General features: G+C 45.2%; 1 protein-coding gene across 8 annotated transcripts in view; it reads right to left on the minus strand.

The window, feature by feature from the left end:
• Nucleotides 1-19369, minus strand: part of PABPC1L (poly(A) binding protein cytoplasmic 1 like) — a 472274-nt gene that overhangs the window by 153942 nt on the left and 298963 nt on the right. For all 8 annotated transcript variants that reach the window (XM_063959585.1, XM_063959583.1, XM_063959584.1 and 5 more), the window contains 3 exons: nucleotides 11971-12108; nucleotides 1451-1546; nucleotides 874-1140 (listed from right to left, as the gene is read on the minus strand). In XM_063959585.1, the coding sequence (XP_063815655.1) occupies nucleotides 874-1140; nucleotides 1451-1546; nucleotides 11971-12108 (501 nt within the window). The remainder of the gene's footprint in view (nucleotides 1-873; nucleotides 1141-1450; nucleotides 1547-11970; nucleotides 12109-19369) is intronic.

The following is a 19369-nucleotide window of genomic DNA, read 5'->3' on the forward strand; positions in this document are numbered from 1 at the left end:
CGTCACAACGTCCTCAGCAGAAAGCCACGCCCAACGCGTTTCGACCTATCACAGTCTTGCGCTCTCCTTATTGCTTCTAGTACCAAGTACCAGTACCAATACCATTTACTCCCTGGCTGGGAGTTGGATTGAGCAGCACTGGAATAACATCCTCCAAAAAAGACTCTGGAAACACGGACATGCAGCGCAGGGATTGAATCCTGTTGTTTATATATATATATATATATATATATATATATATATATATATATATATATATATATATATATAGTAGACAACAAAGCAGGCGGCACTCCAAGTCTGTTTGAAATTCAAGTGTATTTCACACACAAAACATGATCCGACGTTTCGGGGTCCAAGCGCCCCTTTGTCAAGGTGAACGTCGGATCATGTTTTGTGTGTGAAATACACTTGAATTTCAAACAGACTTGGAGTGCCGCCTGCTTTGTTGTCTACTATCCAGTTTTATCTGAGATGGCACCCAAGCACTAAGTCCAGGAGGGGGAGTGCCGGTCCTCACAGTCTTTATATATATATATATATATATATATATATATATATATATATATATATATATATGTATGGACAGGAATGTGACCTAGAAGGCACTAGAACATCAGAAACAATTGTCCATAATGTAGTCCATATGCACGTAGGAATGCGGATATCCGAATATTTTTTTCAACCGTATTTCTGTCGTACTTGATTAGAATCCCACCCTGAGGTGCTGCTCTTTGAAGTGTGTGATAACAGGGGTGTGTGTGTGTATGTATATGTATATATATATATATATATATATATATATATATACACACACACATATATATACACATATACACACCAAGGTTCTGGCATTAGCAATGACGTGCTTACTTGTGGCATAGCAGGTAAGAAGTAGCTTCCATGCTGTTGGAACTGTCCAAGAAGAGGTCCGGGCAATGTCCTTACTGATGCCAATCTCTGCATATACTGGTTGGTGAGAATTGCCTTTCTTTCCTCCTTTCGTTGTGCAAGTGCTACATATAGTGGCTTTGTACTAACTATCCTTCCATTCATCTCTGTAACCGCTTTAGTAGCCTCCTCTGGAGAAGAAAAACACACAAAACCAAACCCTTTGCTGTGTCCTCCATCTGTCATTACCTAAAGTTGAAATACAAATATATATCTGTTGTAGATGCCATTGACGTTAAAACGAAATTATTTATTAAAATATAAACTGTAATAAGACAATGTGGAAAAAAGTTAGTTTTCCCAGGAGGACAAGAGTTTTGCTGAACATAATAGACGGAAACCAGCAAGAGGAGCATAACATGTAAAATATGTTGCTTTTCAATAGTCAAATTTACTTTCCACTTGACACATTTTAGTTATTTAGGACTATTTTGCTGCATGATTTCATTGTATCAGATAAACTCAAGCAGGCACCAAAGCTTACTGAATACATAATTACCTTTGCGCTGGTAATCGTACCATATGGAGAAAATTCCTTCCTGAGCCGGTCATCATCAATGCCGTCGTCCAGGTTTTTAACATATAAATTTACTCCCTGTAACATATTGATGAACAATACACACTGTTTATAAGAACATAAGAGCACCAGGACAAGGAACTACTAATATTAATTCTATTTAACCCCCACTGACAATCACCACACAGTATATTTACAGTTACTAATTTACCATGAGGATTTCATTAACAGTTTGTTTTCCCAATCTCCATTCAATACACGTCAGTTAAAATTACACTTCTGAATGCTAACTGCATACCACCCAACAACTAGACATGCAAATTGGAAAGCACTAAGCCCTGTTTCAGCTCAGCTTCTTTCAAGGTTTACAAGCCAAATCAATTCATAATACGCTTAGTGTAATCCAGAGGTTCTCAAACGTGGTCCTCAAGGCACCCCAACAGCCCAGATTTTAAGTATATCTATGCTTGGTCACAGGTGACTTCATTAGTACCTCAGTGAATTTGATTTAACCATCTGTGCTGACTCATGGATATACTTAATACCTGGGGATTAGTACGTAATCCCGCTGGACGGGATCCCGGCGGTCGAAATACCAACCACACAATCCCGACAGGGGTGGCGAGCGGAACGCAGCCCCTTGCGGGCTCGCTTCGCTCGCTGCGGGCACGGTGCCTCGCTACGCTCAGCACACTATTATATTCTCCCTCTGTGGGTGTCGTGGACACCCACGGAGGGAGAATATGTCGGGATTGTGGCGGTCGGAATTCCGGCGTCGGTATTTCGACCGCCGGGATCCTGTCCAGCGGGATGTTGACCGCATCACAATACCTGGACCATGACCATTAGTGCTGAAACACACGCGTCGGCTTTTGCTGGCTGGGAAAAAGCCGGATGGCTTTTTCCCGTGCCGGTATTGTAATGAACAGTGCAAAGGGTAGGGTCCTTTCACACTGCACGGCCCCGGCCCGGCTGCCGGGTTGCAGCCGGAAATATCCACTGGAAGGACCGGCTGCCGGGCCGGGGCGTCTTTGAAGGCAGTGGACCATGTGTGTGAAGGGGAGCTTTCACACACAACGGTTTTTTTCCAAGCCGTGTCTGCTGCTGCGCACAGCATCACACATGGCTCAAAGCTGTTGTGTGTGAAAGACTCTGCCGATGGCAAAAAGCCGGACAAACTATTTTTGCCTTCCGGGAGAAACCGGCGTGTGTGTTACAGCCCTTAGGGTGCACTGAGTACTGTGTTAGAGAACCGCTGGTGTAATCATAAAAACCACTGCTATAGTATCATGCTCATATGATAAGTAGGCAGTAACTAGGTAGGACTCTCATACTAAGAGATACACTGCTATATATTTGGTCTCTAAATAAACAGGACAAATAGAATGAATATGGGGTAATCTCGCACAGACACCCATCCACTGTTAATGTGATTTTAAATTTGCTAAAACCTGAAAAAACATTGAAATTAGTTTGAATGCTTTCTTATGGGCTCATTTCCAACTTTGCATTCACAAATTAATGATGTGTTTAAAGATTAAGAACATGGTATGATGTATTTCGCAAGTCTTAAAGCAAACAGAAACTGTTAAAAATGCATCAATAAAACCTCTAAAGAACACATTTTCACCTGTTTAACTAGTGCATACAGGTATGACAAGCCCTTAGAATATACCTTGGATGCATAAGTTACATAAAAATTATGACTTTCCACCTTTTGTTTTTAGAATGTAAATAAAATCCCACAAAAGCAACTACATTTTTTGACGTATAAACTTAAATATTTTCAATATTTTGTAAGATTGCGACTATCACAAAATAAGAATTTACTTACCGATAATTCTATTTCTCGTAGTCCGTAGTGGATGCTGGGGACTCCGTAAGGACCATGGGGAATAGCGGCTCCGCAGGAGACAGGGCACATCTAAAGAAAGCTTTAGGACTAACTGGTGTGCACTGGCTCCTCCCCCTATGACCCTCCTCCAAGCCTCAGTTAGGAAACTGTGCCCGGACGAGCGTACACAATAAGGAAGGATTTTGAATCCCGGGTAAGACTCATACCAGCCACACCAATCACACCGTATAACTTGTGATCTGAACCCAGTTAACAGTATGATAACAGAGGAGCCTCTGAAAAGATGGCTCCCAACAATAATAACCCGATTTTTGTAACAATAACTATGTACAAGTATTGCAGACAATCCGCACTTGGGATGGGCGCCCAGCATCCACTACGGACTACGAGAAATAGAATTATCGGTAAGTAAATTCTTATTTTCTCTGACGTCCTAGTGGATGCTGGGGACTCCGTAAGGACCATGGGGATTATACCAAAGCTCCCAAACGGGCGGGAGAGTGCGGATGACTCTGCAGCACCGAATGAGAGAACTCCAGGTCCTCCTCAGCCAGGGTATCAAATTTGTAGAATTTAGCAAACGTGTTTGCCCCTGACCAAGTAGCTGCTCGGCAAAGTTGTAAAGCCGAGACCCCTCGGGCAGCCGCCCAAGATGAGCCCACTTTCCTTGTGGAATGGGCTTTTACAGATTTTAGCTGTGGCAGGCCTGCCACAGAATGTGCAAGCTGAATTGTACTACAAATCCAACGAGCAATAGTCTGCTTAGAAGCAGGAGCACCCAGCATGTTGGGTGCATACAGGATAAACAGCGAGTCAGATTTCCTGACTCCAGCCGTCCTGGAACATATTTTCAGGGCCCTGACAACATCCAGCAACTTGGATTCCTCCAAGTCCCTAGTAGCCGCAGGCACCACACTAGGTTGGGTTCAGGTGAAAACGCTGGAACCACCTTAGGGAGAAACTGAGGACGAGTCCTCAATTCCGCCCTGTCCGAATGGAAAATCAGATAAGGGCTTTTACAGGATAAAGCCGCCAATCCTGACACGCGCCTGGCCCAGGCCAGGGCAAACAGCATGACCACTTTCCATGTGAGATATTTTAACTCCACAGATTTAAGTGGTTCAAACCAATGTGACTTTTGGAACCCAAACTACATTGAGATCCCAAATTGCCACTGGAGGCACAAAAGGAGGCTGTATATGCAGTACCCCTTTTACAAACGTCTAAACTTCAGGGACTGAAGCTAGTTCTTTTTTGGAAGAAAATTGACAGGGCCGAAATCTGAACCTTAATGGACCCCAATTTCAGGCCCATAGACACTCCTGTTTGCAGGAAATGTAGGAATCGACCCAGTTGAATTTCCTCCGTCGGGCCTTACTGGCCTCGCACTACGCAACATATTTTCGCCAATTGCGGTGATAATGTTTTTGCTGTTACATCCTTCCTGGCTTTTGATCAGGATAGGGATGACTTCATCCGGAATGCCTATTTTCCTTCAGGATCCGGTGTTCAACCGCCATGCCGTCAAACGCAGCCGCGGTAAGTCTTGGAACAGACAGGGTCCTTGCTGGAGCAGGTCCCTTCTTAGAGGTAGAGGCCACGGATCCTCCGTGAGCCTCTCTTGAAGCTCCGGTTACCAAGTCCTTTTTGGCCCATCCGGAGCCACGAATATAGTGCTTACTCCTCTCCATCTTATCAATCTCAGTACCTTGGGTATGAGAGACAGAGGAGGGAACACATACACTGACTGGTACACCCACGGTGTTACCAGAGCGTCTACAACTATTGCCTGAGGGTCACTTGACCTGGCGCAATACCTGTCGAGTTTTTTAATCATGTGGACGACTTCTGGGTGAAGTCCCCACTCTCCCGGGTGGAGGTCGTGCTGAGGAAGTCTGCTTCCCAGTTGTCGACTCCCGGAATGATTACTGTTGACAGTGCTATTCCATGATTTTCCGCGCAGCGGAGAATCCTGGCAGCTTCTGCAATTGCCCTCCTGCTTCTTGTGCCACCCTGTCTGTTTACGTGGGTGACTGCCATGATGTTGTCCGACTGGATCAACACCGGCTGACCTTGAAGCAGAGGTCTCGCTAAGCTTAGAGCATTGTAAATGGCCCTTAGCTTCAGGATATTTATGTGAAGTGATGTATCCAGGCTTGACCCTAAGCCCTGGATATTCCTTCCCTGTGTGACTGCTCCCCAGCCTCGCAGGCTGGCATCCGTGGTCACCAGGACCCAGTCCTGAATGCCGAATCTGCGGCCCTCTAGAAGATGAGCACTCTGCAACCACCACAGGATGGATACCCTTGTCCTTGGTGACAGGGTTATCCGCTGATGCATCTGAAAATGCGACCCGGACCATTTGTCCAGTAGGTTCCACTGGAAAGTTCTTGCGTGGAATCTAACGAATGGGATTGCTTCGTAGGAAGCCACCATTTATTCCCCCCCCCCCCCCCCCCAGAACCCTTGTGCATTGATGCACTGAGACTTGGTTCGGTTTTAGGAGGTTCCTGATTAGCTCGGATAACTCCCTGGCTTTCTCTTCCGGGAGAAACACCTTTTTTCTGGACTGTGTCCAGGATCATCCCTAGGAACAGAAGACAAGTCGTCGGAACCAGCTGCGATTTTGGAATATTGAGAACCCAATCGTGCTGCCGCAACACTACCTGAGATAGTGCTACACCGACCTCCAACTGTTCCCTGGATCTTACCCTTATCAGGGAATCGTCCAAGTAAGGGATAACTAAAAATTTCCTTCCTTCGAAGGGATATCATTTCGTCCATTACCTTGGTAAAGACCCGGGGTGCCGTGGACCATCCCTACGGCAGCGTCTGAACTGATAGTGACAGTTCTGTACCATAACCTGAGGTACCCTTGGTGAGAAGGGTAAATTTTGACATGAAGGTAAGCATCCTTGATGTCCCGAGACATCATGTAGTCCCCTTCTTCCAGGTTCGCAATCACTACTCTGAGTGACTCAGTCTTGAATTTGAACCTCTGTATGTAAGTGTTCAAAGATTTTAGAATCGGTCTCACTGAGCCGTCTGGCTTCGGTACCACAATAGTGTGGAATAATACCCCGTTCCCTGTTGCAGGAGGGGTACCTTGATTATCACCTGCTGGGAATACAGCTTGTGAATGGCTTCCAAAACTGCCTCCCTGTCAGAGGGAGACGTCGGTAAAGCCGACTTTTGGAAACGGCGAGGGGGAGACGTCTCGAATTCCAATATGTACCCCTGAGATATTACCTGAAGGATCCAGGGGTCTACTTGCGAGTGAGCCCACTGCGCACTGAAATTCATTGAGAACGGGCCCCCACCGTGCCTGAGCTTGTAAAGCCCTAGCGTCATACTGAGGGCTTGGCAGAGGCGGGAAAGGGTTTCTGTTTCTGGGAACTGGCTGATCTCTGCAGCCTTTTTCCTCTCCCTCTGTCACGAGCAGAAAAGAGGAACCTTTTGTCCGCTTGCCAACAAAGGACTGCGCCTGATAATACGGCGTCTTATTTTGAGAGGCGACCTGGGGTACAAACGTGGATTTCCCAGCTGTTGCCGTGGCCACCAGGTCTAAAAGACCGACCCCAAATGTCCCCTTTCAAAGGCAATACTTCCAAATGCCGTTTGGAATCCGCATCACCTGACCATTTTACTGGTAGAATTGGACAACGCACTTATACTTGATGCCAGTCGGCAATTATTCCGCTGTGCATCATGCATATATAGAAATGCATCTTTTAAATGCTCTATAGGCAATAATATACTATCCTTATCTAGGATATCAATATTTCCAGTCAGGGAATCCGACCATGCCAACCCAGCACTGCACCTCCAGGCTGAGGCGATAGCTGGTCGCAGTATAACACCAGTATGTGTGTAAATACCTTTTTTGGATACCCTCCTGCTTTCTATCAGCAGGATCCTTAAGGGCGGCCATCTCATGAGAGGGTAGAGCCCTTGTTCTTACAAGCGTGTGAGCGCCTTATCCCCCCTAGGGGGTGTTTCCCAACGCATCCTAACCTCTGGCGGGAAAGGGTATGCAGCCAATACTTTTTAAGAAATTATTAATTGTTATCGGGGGGAAACCCACGCATCATCACACACCTCATTTTATTTCTCAGATTCAGGAAAACTACAGGTAGTTTTTCCCTCACCGAACATAATACCCCTTTTTTTTGGTGGTACTCGTATTATCAGAAATGTATAAAAACATTTTCCATTGTCTCAATCATGTAACGTGTGGCCCTACTGGAAATCACGGTTGTCTCTTCACCGTCGACACAGGAGTCAGTAGCCGTGTCGGCGTCTGTATCTGCCATCTGAGGTAACGGCCGCTTTAGAGCCCCTGACGGCCTATGAGACGTCTGGACAGGCACAAGCTGAGTAGCCGGCTGTCTCATGTCAACCACTGTTTTTTTATATAGAGCGGACACTGTCACGTAATTTTCAACAGTACATCCACTCAGGTGTCGACCCCCTAGGGGGTGACATCACTGTTACAGACACTCTGCTCCGTCTCCACATCATTTTTCTCCTCATACATGTCGACACAAACGTACCGACACACAGCACACACACAGGGAATGCTCTGATAGAGGACAGGACCCCACTAGCCCTTTGGGGAGACAGAGGGAGAGTATGCCAGCACACACCAGAGCGCTATATATATATATACAGGGATAACCTTATATAAGTGTTTTTCCCCTTATAGCTGCTGTATGTTTTAATACTGCGCCTAATTAGTGCCCCCCTCTCTTTTTTTAACCCTTTCTGTCTGCAGGGAAGAGCCAGGGAGCTTCCCTCCAACTGAGCTGTGAGGGAAAATGGCGCCAGTGTGCTGAGGAGATAAGGCCGCCAAAAAGGGGGCGGAGCCTATCTCCCGGTTTTTTGTATATTCTGGCAGGGGTTAAATGCATCCATATAGCCCAGGAGCTATATGTGATGCATTTTTTGCCATGTAAGGTATTTCTGTCATGTTTTATTGCGTCTCAGGGCGCCCCCCCCCCCAGCGCCCTGCACCCTCAGTGACCGGAGTATGAAGTGTGCTGAGAGCAATGGCGCACAGCTGCAGTGCTGTGCGCTACCTTATTGAAGACAGGAACGTCTTCTGCCGCCGATTTGTCCGGACCTCTTCGCTCTTCTGGCTCTGTAAGGGGGCCGGCGGCGCGGCTCCGGGACCCATCCAGGCTGGACCTGTGATCGTCCCTCTGGAGCTAATGTCCAGTAGCCAAGAAGCCCAATCCACTCTGCACGCAGGTGAGTTCGCTTCTTCTCCCCTTAGTCCCACGATGCAGTGAGCCTGTTGCCAGCAGGTCTCACTGAAAATAACAAACCTAAACTAAAACTTTCACTAAGAAGCTCAGGAGAGCCCCTAGTGTGCACCCTTCTCGTCGGGCACAGAAATCTAACTGAGGCTTGGAGGAGGGTCATAGGGGGAGGAGCCAGTGCACACCAGTTAGTCCTAAAGCTTTCTTTAGATGTGCCCAGTCTCCTGCGGAGCCGCTATTCCCCATGGTCCTTACGGAGTCCCCAGCATCCACTTAGGACGTTAGAGAAAATACATTTGCATATTTGAACATGATACCAAAATTAAGTACTCACAAGTTGCACTGATCTCAATTTTAGCTTCACACTGAATATAGTAGAGTTTAATGTTTCAAGAAACCTGGTCACTTTGTGAGGATTTGAATATAAATTAGATTTTTGAGTGGATACGGAACATGACCAAATCATACAAACGGGTGATTTCAATGGTTTCTGATAATTTTTCATGCGGTTAAAAATAGGACTTTAATGAAACTTTTTTTCGGGTAATTAAATTAACCCATTTTCACCTGGCAAACAATTTCCCATATTCATGCACAAACACAGGAACTGTGATAAGTTCCTGGAGCCACGTGTTTCTGTTTTTCACAAAAAAGTGGCAGTTTCAGGGATTTTGTTTCGCCGTTGATAATGCTGGCTATCGGGGACAACTGAATTATCCCCCAGGGATCAATTAGCTGCAGTAATTTACTGTGGTCAATGAAATTCCTCCCATAGCGTTTTAGTAGAAACAACATTCTTCAAATTAAACCTTATTTTCTAGCCATATGAAACGGATACTATTTTGGGGACATGGCCTCCATATGTCAAGCATGTATAAAGTACACACCTCTCTCTTAAGCAGGCCACATATCTAAAGATTATCTTTCTAACAGTAATAGATTCTCACACATATTAACTTAAAAAAACCTTTTCTTATAAAATGTGGTTTGTGAGGTTAAAAAAGAAAAGCTTGAAAGAGTAAATGTACTCCTAATGCAATTCACATATGGGCACAATTTCTCTTACTTTATTTTCAGTACTTATCAAGATCCATGTATTGATACAATAACTCCAATGACACCCGTTGGTATACCCAAGAGGTTCCCTTTTACAGCAACATGGTCTTTCAAATTGCCTACCCTACAGATGAGTCCTCCAACAGCTTGCGGTGCGAGATGCCTGGAGTGAGTGAGCCAGATCCAGAGCAACTCTGCTACGTTGGGTGGCTTTATATTTGCCAAAAATTTGTCTTTGTTGCAGTGCAATGAGACTAGGACGCACAAGGGGACTGTGCTGAGTTTAATGGGATATATAACACTTGTATATTGTGTGTGACGGAGTCTGTATACGGAGCAGAACAGAACTTGTATTGGAAAAAAGATGTGGCTGCTACATTGTAGCACTTCATAAACAGATTTAGATACTCCGTTACACACAGTGTCAGAAATTAATCAGCACAGTCTCCTTATGCGTCCTAGTCGCATTGCATTGCGACTAAGATGCATTTTAGGCATAAAAGAAGCAAAAAACGCCAGATGCTATAAGATTCTCAAATGACCTGGCGTGCAAAGAGTGGCTGTTTGACGTGACTGCAGCAAAGATGTATGAGGACATATTTGTTTAATATACCACATCCAGTATTTGCCATCGTAATTGACAAATCATATGATCCTTCTCTTTAAAGCTGTACCCCCAGCTATTAAGATCATTTAATAAATTACTTTTACATTGAAGCTGCTACAAGCAAACACAATATTCAAAGGCTGCCCATTTAGGGAATATATAAAAGGTAATTAACCTTAAATAAAGAGCAATATATTTAATTTAAAAAACAAAAAATACACAGTATTATAAATATATTCTGATTACTCTGGTAGCTTATTTGCAATTTTTATGCTTAGAATACTGTGTTGCCTATGTAATAAAAGGCTAATGCTGCTCCTCACCTCTACGAGGGGGCATTCAAGTGTTTTGCGCGATGGCGGCCACTAGATGGCACCCGACAGAGCAATTCAAGTGTTGTTCCGTTCGGCTGCTCAGCCATCGGCGGTGACATTACTGTTATGCTGTTCTGTCATTTTGACGGGTGGGTAACTAGATTTTAATAATTTTTTTTTTTTTTATATTAAATACATTACACTCTTAATATATGGTTAATTACCTTTATATAGTCTATAAATCTTTAGAATATTTATCAGAGATACTCTTTAGGAGCTGCAATATGTTTCCTATAAGAGGAGATCATAGTGTTTGATTGATACTTTCCATCGTGTTATATCATTACATGCACCTGAAATCTACTGCTTTGGTTCTTTAGGAGCCTATTTATCAGAAAAAAATTGTGTGGTATACCAGAAAACACCTGTTTTCAGGCGATGTCTACAAATGTAAAGTATCCCATGAATGTATTTAGGGAGTGTCTGCAGCAGATAACAGATATCAGCTGCTGTTTCTTGCGTTCGATTACAACCGCTATGTATGAGAGTTACCAAGCGCCAAAATGCGAAGCTCTCATACGAGCCCCAGCCACTAGATGTTTTTAATGGTACATCCTAGCGATACATACATTTTTATTGCCGTAATAAATGGCATTAAGAATTTACAATTAACGGGTCTAAAACCCGATACTAAATATGCCCTTTAGTCTATATCAGGGGTGTCAAGTGGGAGGGACCAAAAATATAGGGGGGAATTAAATTGTCTGAAAAGTCGGTTGGGTGTCTGTTTTTTCCTGTCTATTAGATAGGAAATAACAGACACCCAACTGACTTTTCAAACAACTGAATACCCCCCAAAATGTTTATATTTAAGAATACCTGGTCCAGACTTGTCTGTGCTTTCTGAAATGGATTAAATGAGAAACATTTGGTCTATGAAGAGTTCCAGAACACAGCTTTGAAAGAGTACTCAGGGGCAGCAAGAGCTCATCAGTTTAAAAGTGCAAGTACAGTATTACGGAACAAGGTGTATACTGCACATGAACACAATGACGTCTGTCCCATGGTACCAACTGTTGTGTTAATACCAAGGAATTCAACAATTGCAGGGGATGGGAGTGACTTAAAAGTTAACTATATAAAATGGGTATTGTGTTCCACACCACAACACAAAAATGTTTGAACAGCAATACATACTACAAAGAGATAACATAAGAAATTAGGTGAAATTCCCAACGTCCGAAATTAACATGTTTTCATTAACCATAAGACCAACAATACGTTGAGCTACAGTAACGTCAGTGAGCTGGATTTTTATAATGTTCTGATATGTCCTCCTATAGCTTTGACAAGAAAACCCTGTGACTGAACATGCTGAATTTCATATACCGTATCACAATCCTGGTTACCTGATATCTACTAATTCGCTCCTGCTTGATCTGTTCAAATCTGCGTTTCAGTTCACTTTGACGTTCTATCCTTTTCTGAGCTCTTCCTACATAAACCATACGCCCATTTATTTCCTTGCCATTCATTTCGGCAACTGCCTGTTCAAAAGCAAGTAAAGCCACTTTTTGGACATTAGCATATTATAAAAATACAAATAACATTTTCAGACCAATAGTGAAGAGGTCAGAACTTCAATATTTAGCAAAATGTTTGAGTGATTCCAGAACCAGAGTTATGCAATTGTCTTGCAAAGATCTGAGACCCGATGAGGGGGTTACCTGGACATGGTGGGTAAGATTATGCAAAAAAACTCTAATTACAAAATTTATAGCAAAATGGAATATAATTCTAATTAGTAATGTTTGAATAGTGCACCTGCATTCTCTCTTTGTGTGTGGCACTACAGATCTGAGACTGCAGATGGTTACATATGGGCAGGGCCAGTGATATAATTGCAAATGAAGGACATGCTACATATACTTTCATAATTTGAAAAGGTTATGGTATGTCAAATCCCCCTTTTATAATGCTACACTGTTACAATACAATAACTTCCTCAGAGTACTTGAACTGTATAATGTTTGTTTTAAAAAGAAACAACTGTATTTCTGTACAAAAGGCAAGCCTAAAGCTGGGTACAGACTAGGTGATGTGCTCCTTGAGCGTCATCACCTAGTGTGTCTCCCTCCCGGCCCGAGCTGCCCGACGTGGGCATACACACTGTGATATCGCGAGCGATATTGCCCAGTGACGTCATGCCGCGGGTGGGCCGTGCATGCAGCTTTGGACGATGAGTCCAAATTGCGTGGCATGCACAGCCGACGCCAATTGTCATTAACGACCCGCGCATCATTCGTCATTTACAGAATACACAACGGACACTAGTTTACTATAGTAAACAATATCATAGTAACAGTTTCTGAGGTTGAAAAAAAAGACAATTTGTCCATCGAGTTCAACTTGTTAGTGCACTCCTATACTGTAATATTAACATATATTTAATATCGCTCAGGAAGGGTCAAAATGAGCAACGTCTTTTACTATATCGCCTAGTGTGTACGGACTTGAAGAGTTCTGGTTGTTTGGTATAACCATTATGAAATAAAAAAAATAGGAATTTGATACCTACCAGTAATTACTTCTCTCGCAGTCCGTAGAGGATACTGGAATGGTCTTAGTGCAATGGGGTATACATGGGTCCTACTGGAGCCTTGGAACTTTAAATCTTTAGAGTGTGTGCTGGCTCTTTCCCTCTATGCCCCTCCACCAGACCCAGTCTAGGAAACTGTTGCCGAGGAAACGGACATACATTGAGAGAGGAAATAAGTAGAGGAAAGTGGTGAGATTTCAAACCAGCACACAACAGGAAGATAGAAACATAACCATACTAGAAATTAGGGACAGCAACAGCTGATCCAACCCACAACAAGTAACAACATTTGCAGGAACAAAACCAAAGCACCGAGGTGGGTGCCCAGTATCCCCTACGGACTATGAGAAAAGGAAATCAAATTCCTATTTTATCTAACGTCCTAGGGGATACTGGGATGGTCTTAGTACCATGGGGAAGTCCCAAAGCTCCCAAGACCAGGTGGGAGAGTGCAGAGACCCCTGTAAAACAGATTGCCCAAACCAAAGGTCATCAGTAGCCAAGGTGTCGAACTTGTAAAACTTAACAAATGTATTCGACCCTGACAAAGTGGCAGCTCAGCACAACTGTAAAGCCGAGACACCCCGGGCAGCCGCCCAGGAAAAACCCACCGACCTAGTGGAACGGCCCAAACTGACGTCGGAACCGGCAAAGCTGCCGTTGAGTAAGCCTGTTGGATAGTAAGCATGACCGTCTACCATGTGAGATACTTCACATCAACCTTGTGTAAAGGTTCAAAGCAGTCCGACTGGAGAAATTTTACAACCAAACTGAGATCCCACAGTGCTGTAGGGGCCACAAAGGGAAGCTGAATATGAAGGACACCCTGCAGAAAGGTCTGTACTTCTGGGAGGGCAGCTAACTGTTTTTGGAAAAATATAGACAGAGCCGAAATCTGAACTTTAAGACTTTAAGAGAGCCCAAAAGTAGGCCCATGGCCATGCCTGACTGAAGGAAATGCAGGAAACGGCCCAGATTGAAATCCACAGCAGAAAACTGTCGATTTTCACACCAAGAGATATATCTCTTCCATATACGATGGTAATGTTTCGACGTGACCCCTTTTCTGGCTTGGATCATAGTCGAGATAACATTTGACGGGATGCCCTTTCTGGCTATCTAACCGCAAAAGTCTGGATAGACGAATGGCCCTTGCTGAATAAGATCTTCTTGAAGTGGCAGAGGCCAAGGATCTTAGATTGACATGGCCAGGTCTGCATACCAGGCTCTGCACGGCCAGTCCGAGGCAATGACAATTACCTGAACTCATTCCCTTCATACTCTTTTTAGAACTCTAGGAAGTAGAGGAATTGGAGGGAACAGGTACACCAACTGGTAAGACCATGGCGTCGCCAGAGCATCCACAGCTGCAGCTTGCGGATCCCTTGTCCTGGAACAACAACACAGGAGTTTCCTGTTGAGTCGGGAAGCCGTCAAGTCAATTTGCGGACATCACAACCACTGTGTTAGTTGTTGGAACACCGGCGGATGAAGGCCCTATTCCATAGGGTGCAGGTCGTGCATGCTGAGGAAATCTGCTTTCCAGATGTCTATTCCCGGGACACAGATGCCCGAGATGGCTTTGGCATTTTGTTCCACCCAGAGGAGTATCTTTGATACCTCTCACATTGCAGCTCTGCTTTTTGTACGCCACTGCCGTTGCGTTGTCATGCTGTACTTGAATGGCCTGATTCCGAAGATAATATGAGGCCTGTAGAAAGGCATTGTAAATTGCCCTGAGTTCCGAAATGTTTATCGGTAGAACAGTTTCTTGACTTGACCACCTTCCTTGGAACTGAGCCCCTTGGGTTACCGCTACCCAACCTCTGAGACTTGCATCTGTGATTAAGAGAACCCAATTCTGAATTCCGAAGGTTCGAGCCTCTACCAGGTGAGAGATCTGCAACCCCCACAGAAGGGAAATCCTGGCCTTGGGCGAGAGACGCATCATCTGATGCATCTGTAGATGTGAACTGGACCACTTTTCCAGCAGATCCAGCTGAAAGGGCCGCGCGTGGAATCTCCCGTATTAGATTGCCTCCTAGGAGGCTACCATCTTTCCCAGTAAACGTATGCATAGATGCACCGAGACCCTATTTGGCTTCAGGAGGGACCGAACCATCATCTGGATTGTCCTTGCCTTGTCCATAGGAAGGAAAATCCTGAGACACCGTGTCCAGGATCACACCCAGGAACTGAAGTCTCTGCGTCTGTTCCAGATGGGATTTTTGCAGATTGAGAACCCATCCGTGTGACGTGAGCAGGCGTGTTGTGAGGCTGATGCTTTCCCTCAACTGATCTCTGGACATAGCCTTGATCAGGAGATTGTCCAGATTTGGAACGATGTTCACACCCTGTTTTCGGAGTAGCAGCATCATCTCTGCCATCACCTTTGTGAATACCCTCGGTCCCGTTGATAGGCCAAAACGTAAAGCCTGGAATTGGTAGTGACGGTCCTGCAGTGCAAACTGTAGATACACCTAATAGGGATGTGAAGGTACGCATCCTTGATATCCAGGGACACTAGGAACTCCCCTTCCTCCAGGCCAGAGACTACCGCTCTCAGAGTTTCCATCTTGAATTTGAACACACATAAATACGGGTTCAGTGATTGAGGTTTAGGATGGGTCTTACCGAACCGTCCGGCTTCGGTAGCATAAACAGGTTTGAGTAATATCCCCTGTTCTGGAGTTGCGGCGGTACTGGAACAATGACCTGCATCCGTAACAGTTTTTGAATATAATTCCTGTAGGGTTACTCTTGTTTCTTGTGAAACTGGTAAGCCTGACCTGAAGAATCTGTGAGGTGGGATAGTTTGGAACTCTAACCTGTAACCCTGGGATATCGGGTCCTTGACCCAGGAATCCTGGCAGGTATTTTCCCAGACTTGACTTAAGTATTTCAGGCAAGCACCCACCTGCAGATCCCCCAGAGCACGAGGCCAACCGTCATGCAGAAGGCTTAGAGGAGGCTGAACCTGAACTCTGTTCCTGGGGACCAGCGGCCGCTGGTCTACGAGGTTTACCCTCGTTACCTGTGGAGGTGTTGGAGGCACCCCTGGCATTGCCCCTAAATCTGGCTACCCGAAAGGACTGCAGATTGGATCCTGAGTAAGTTCGTCTAGCTGGCGGAGCCGCAGACGGTAAATAGGTGAACTTAACTGCAGTAGCGTGAGAAATCCATTTGTTCAGCTCTTCGCCAAACAGGGCCTCATCTGTAAACGGCAAGTTCTCAACTCCCTTTTTGGAGTCAGCATCCGCTGCCCACTACAGCAGCCATAACCCTCTGTGTGCTGACACTGCCATCACTGAAGTGCGTGCACTGATCAAGCCTATTTCCTTGGTCGCCTCACATATAAAGTTTGCAGAGTCCTGTATATGTTGCAGGAGAGTGACTACTTCATCTTGAGACATAGTCTTGAAGTTTTCAATTAAATTACCTGACCATTTGGCAATGGCTCGTGTAATCCAACCACACGCTATAGTGGGTCTCTGAGCATCTCCCACTGCAGTATACAGTGACTTGACAGTAGTCTCAATTTTACGATCAGCTGAGTCTTTTAGGGAGCTAGCACCGGGCACAGGTAGTACAGTTTTACGTTACAACCTGGAGACCGAAGTATCCACCACCGGTGAGTTTTCCCACACTTCCCTATCCTCAAGTGGAAACGGAACAGATGACAATAACCTCTTAGGGATTTGAAATTTCTTGTCAGGATTAACCCATGTCTCTTTAAAGAGCGTATTTAATTCCTTGAAAACAGGAAAGGTAGCAGCAGATTTTGGTTTTACCGTTAAAAACATTTCCTCTGCCGTGTCTGCCTCTTTATAAGGGATATTTAGGACCACTCTAATAGAATATATGAGAGTTTCTATTCCCTGAGAAAGAGTACCATCCCCCACATCTACATCCACCTCCCCTTCCTCCAGATCTGAATGTTCATTATCAGAATCAGAGTGGAGTACTTGGGCTATTGTATGCTTTTGTGGATTAAGTACAGGGGACTGAGACGCTAGTCTGTGGTCTGAATGTTTAGTGACAAAATCAGCCATAGACTTCGTTAACGCCTGCGTCTCATGCTTGGCTAAAGCCAGCTCAGTGGAGATGTTAGTAAACATCCCTTTAATGGAGTCTAGCCATGCTGGTTCCTGCACACTGCTTCCCTGTGAAGGGACACTACATTGTGTACACATCAATGATCCCTCTGGTGAAGGGGAAAACTTAGTGTTGCATAACTGACACAGAGAGTTTATGCCAGACATACAGTATAGCAAAATGCACACACACAGGAAAAGGTTAAATGCACAGTTAACCCAAACAGCCTGTTAGAGACAGGAGAGAGAACCAGGCACACTTGCCCCTATAGCTAAAAGTAAAGCTTTGCTGGGCAGCGGACTAAGTACACAAGATAAGGACTTAATATATATATATATATTATAAAATAAGAATTTACTTACCGATGATTCTATTTCTCGTAGTCCGTAGTGGATGCTGGGGACTCTGTCAGGACCATGGGGATTAGCGGCTCCGCAGGAGACAGGGCACAAAAGTAAAAGCTTTAGGACTGGGTGGTGTGCACTGGCTCCTCCCCCTATGACCCTCCTCCAAGCCTCAGTTAGGATACTGTGCCCGGACGAGCGTACACAATAAGGAAGGATTTTGAATCCCGGGTAAGACTAATACCAGCCACACCAATCACACTGTACAACTTGTGATCTGAACCCAGTTAACAGCATGATAACAGAGGAGCCTCTGAAAAGATGGCTCACAACAATAATAACCCGATTTTTGTAACAATAACTATGTACAAGTATTGCAGACAATCCGCACTTGGGATGGGCGCCCAGCATCCACTACGGACTATGAGAAATAGAATTATCGGTAAGTAAATTCTTATTTTCTCTGACGTCCTAAGTGGATGCTGGGGACTCCGTAAGGACCATGGGGATTATACCAAAGCTCCCAAACGGGCGGGAGAGTGCGGATGACTCTGCAGCACCGAATGAGAGAACTCCAGGTCCTCCTCAGCCAGGGTATCAAATTTGTAGAATTTAGCAAACGTGTTTGCCCCTGACCAAGTAGCAGCTCGGCAAAGTTGTAAAGCCGAGACCCCTCGGGCAGCCGCCCAAGATGAGCCCACTTTCCTTGTGGAATGGGCTTTTACAGATTTTGGCTGTGGCAGGCCTGCCACAGAATGTGCAAGCTGAATTGTACTACAAATCCAACGAGCAATCGTCTGCTTAGAAGCAGGAGCACCCAGCTTGTTGGGTGCATACAGGATAAACAGCGAGTCAGTTTTCCTGACTCCAGCCGTCCTGGAAATATATATTTTCAGGGCCCTGACAACATCTAGCAACTTGGAGTCCTCCAAGTCCCTAGTAGCCGCAGGCACCACAATAGGTTGGTTCAGGTGAAACGCTGACACCACCTTAGGGAGAAACTGGGGACGAGTCCGCAGTTCTGCCCTGTCCGAATGGAAAATCAGATATGGGCTTTTGTGAGACAAAGCTGCCAATTCTGACACTCGCCTGGCCGAGGCCAGGGCCAACAGCATGGTCACTTTCCATGTGAGATATTTCAAATCCACAGATTTGAGCGGTTCAAACCAATGTGATTTGAGGAATCCCAGAACTACGTTGAGATCCCACGGTGCCACTGGAGGCACAAAAGGGGGTTGTATATGCAGTACTCCCTTGACGAATGTCTGGACTTCAGGAACTGAAGCCAATTCTTTCTGGAAGAAAATCGACAGGGCCGAAATTTGAACCTTAATGGACCCCAATTTGAGGCCCATAGACACTCCTGTTTGCAGGAAATGCAGGAATCGACCGAGTTGAAATTCCTCCGTGGGGGCCTTCCTGGCCTCACACCACGCAACATATTTTCGCCAAATGCGGTGATAATGTTGTGCGGTCACCTCCTTCCTGGCTTTGACCAGGGTAGGTATGACCTCTTCCGGAATGCCTTTTTCCCTTAGGATCCGGCGTTCAACCGCCATGCCGTCAAACGCAGCCGCGGTAAGTCTTGGAACAGACAGGGTCCTTGCTGAAGCAAGTCCCTTCTTAACGGCAGAGGCCATGGGTCCTCTGTGAGCATCTCTTGAAGTTCCGGGTACCAAGTCCTCCTTGGCCAATCCGGAGCCACGAGTATAGTTCTTACTCCTCTCCGTCCTATAATTCTCAGTACCTTGGGTATGAGAGGAAGAGGAG

The sequence above is a fragment of the Pseudophryne corroboree genome, chromosome 3 (assembly GCF_028390025.1).
Source record: "Pseudophryne corroboree isolate aPseCor3 chromosome 3, aPseCor3.hap2, whole genome shotgun sequence".
Lineage (NCBI taxonomy): Eukaryota > Metazoa > Chordata > Amphibia > Anura > Myobatrachidae > Pseudophryne > Pseudophryne corroboree.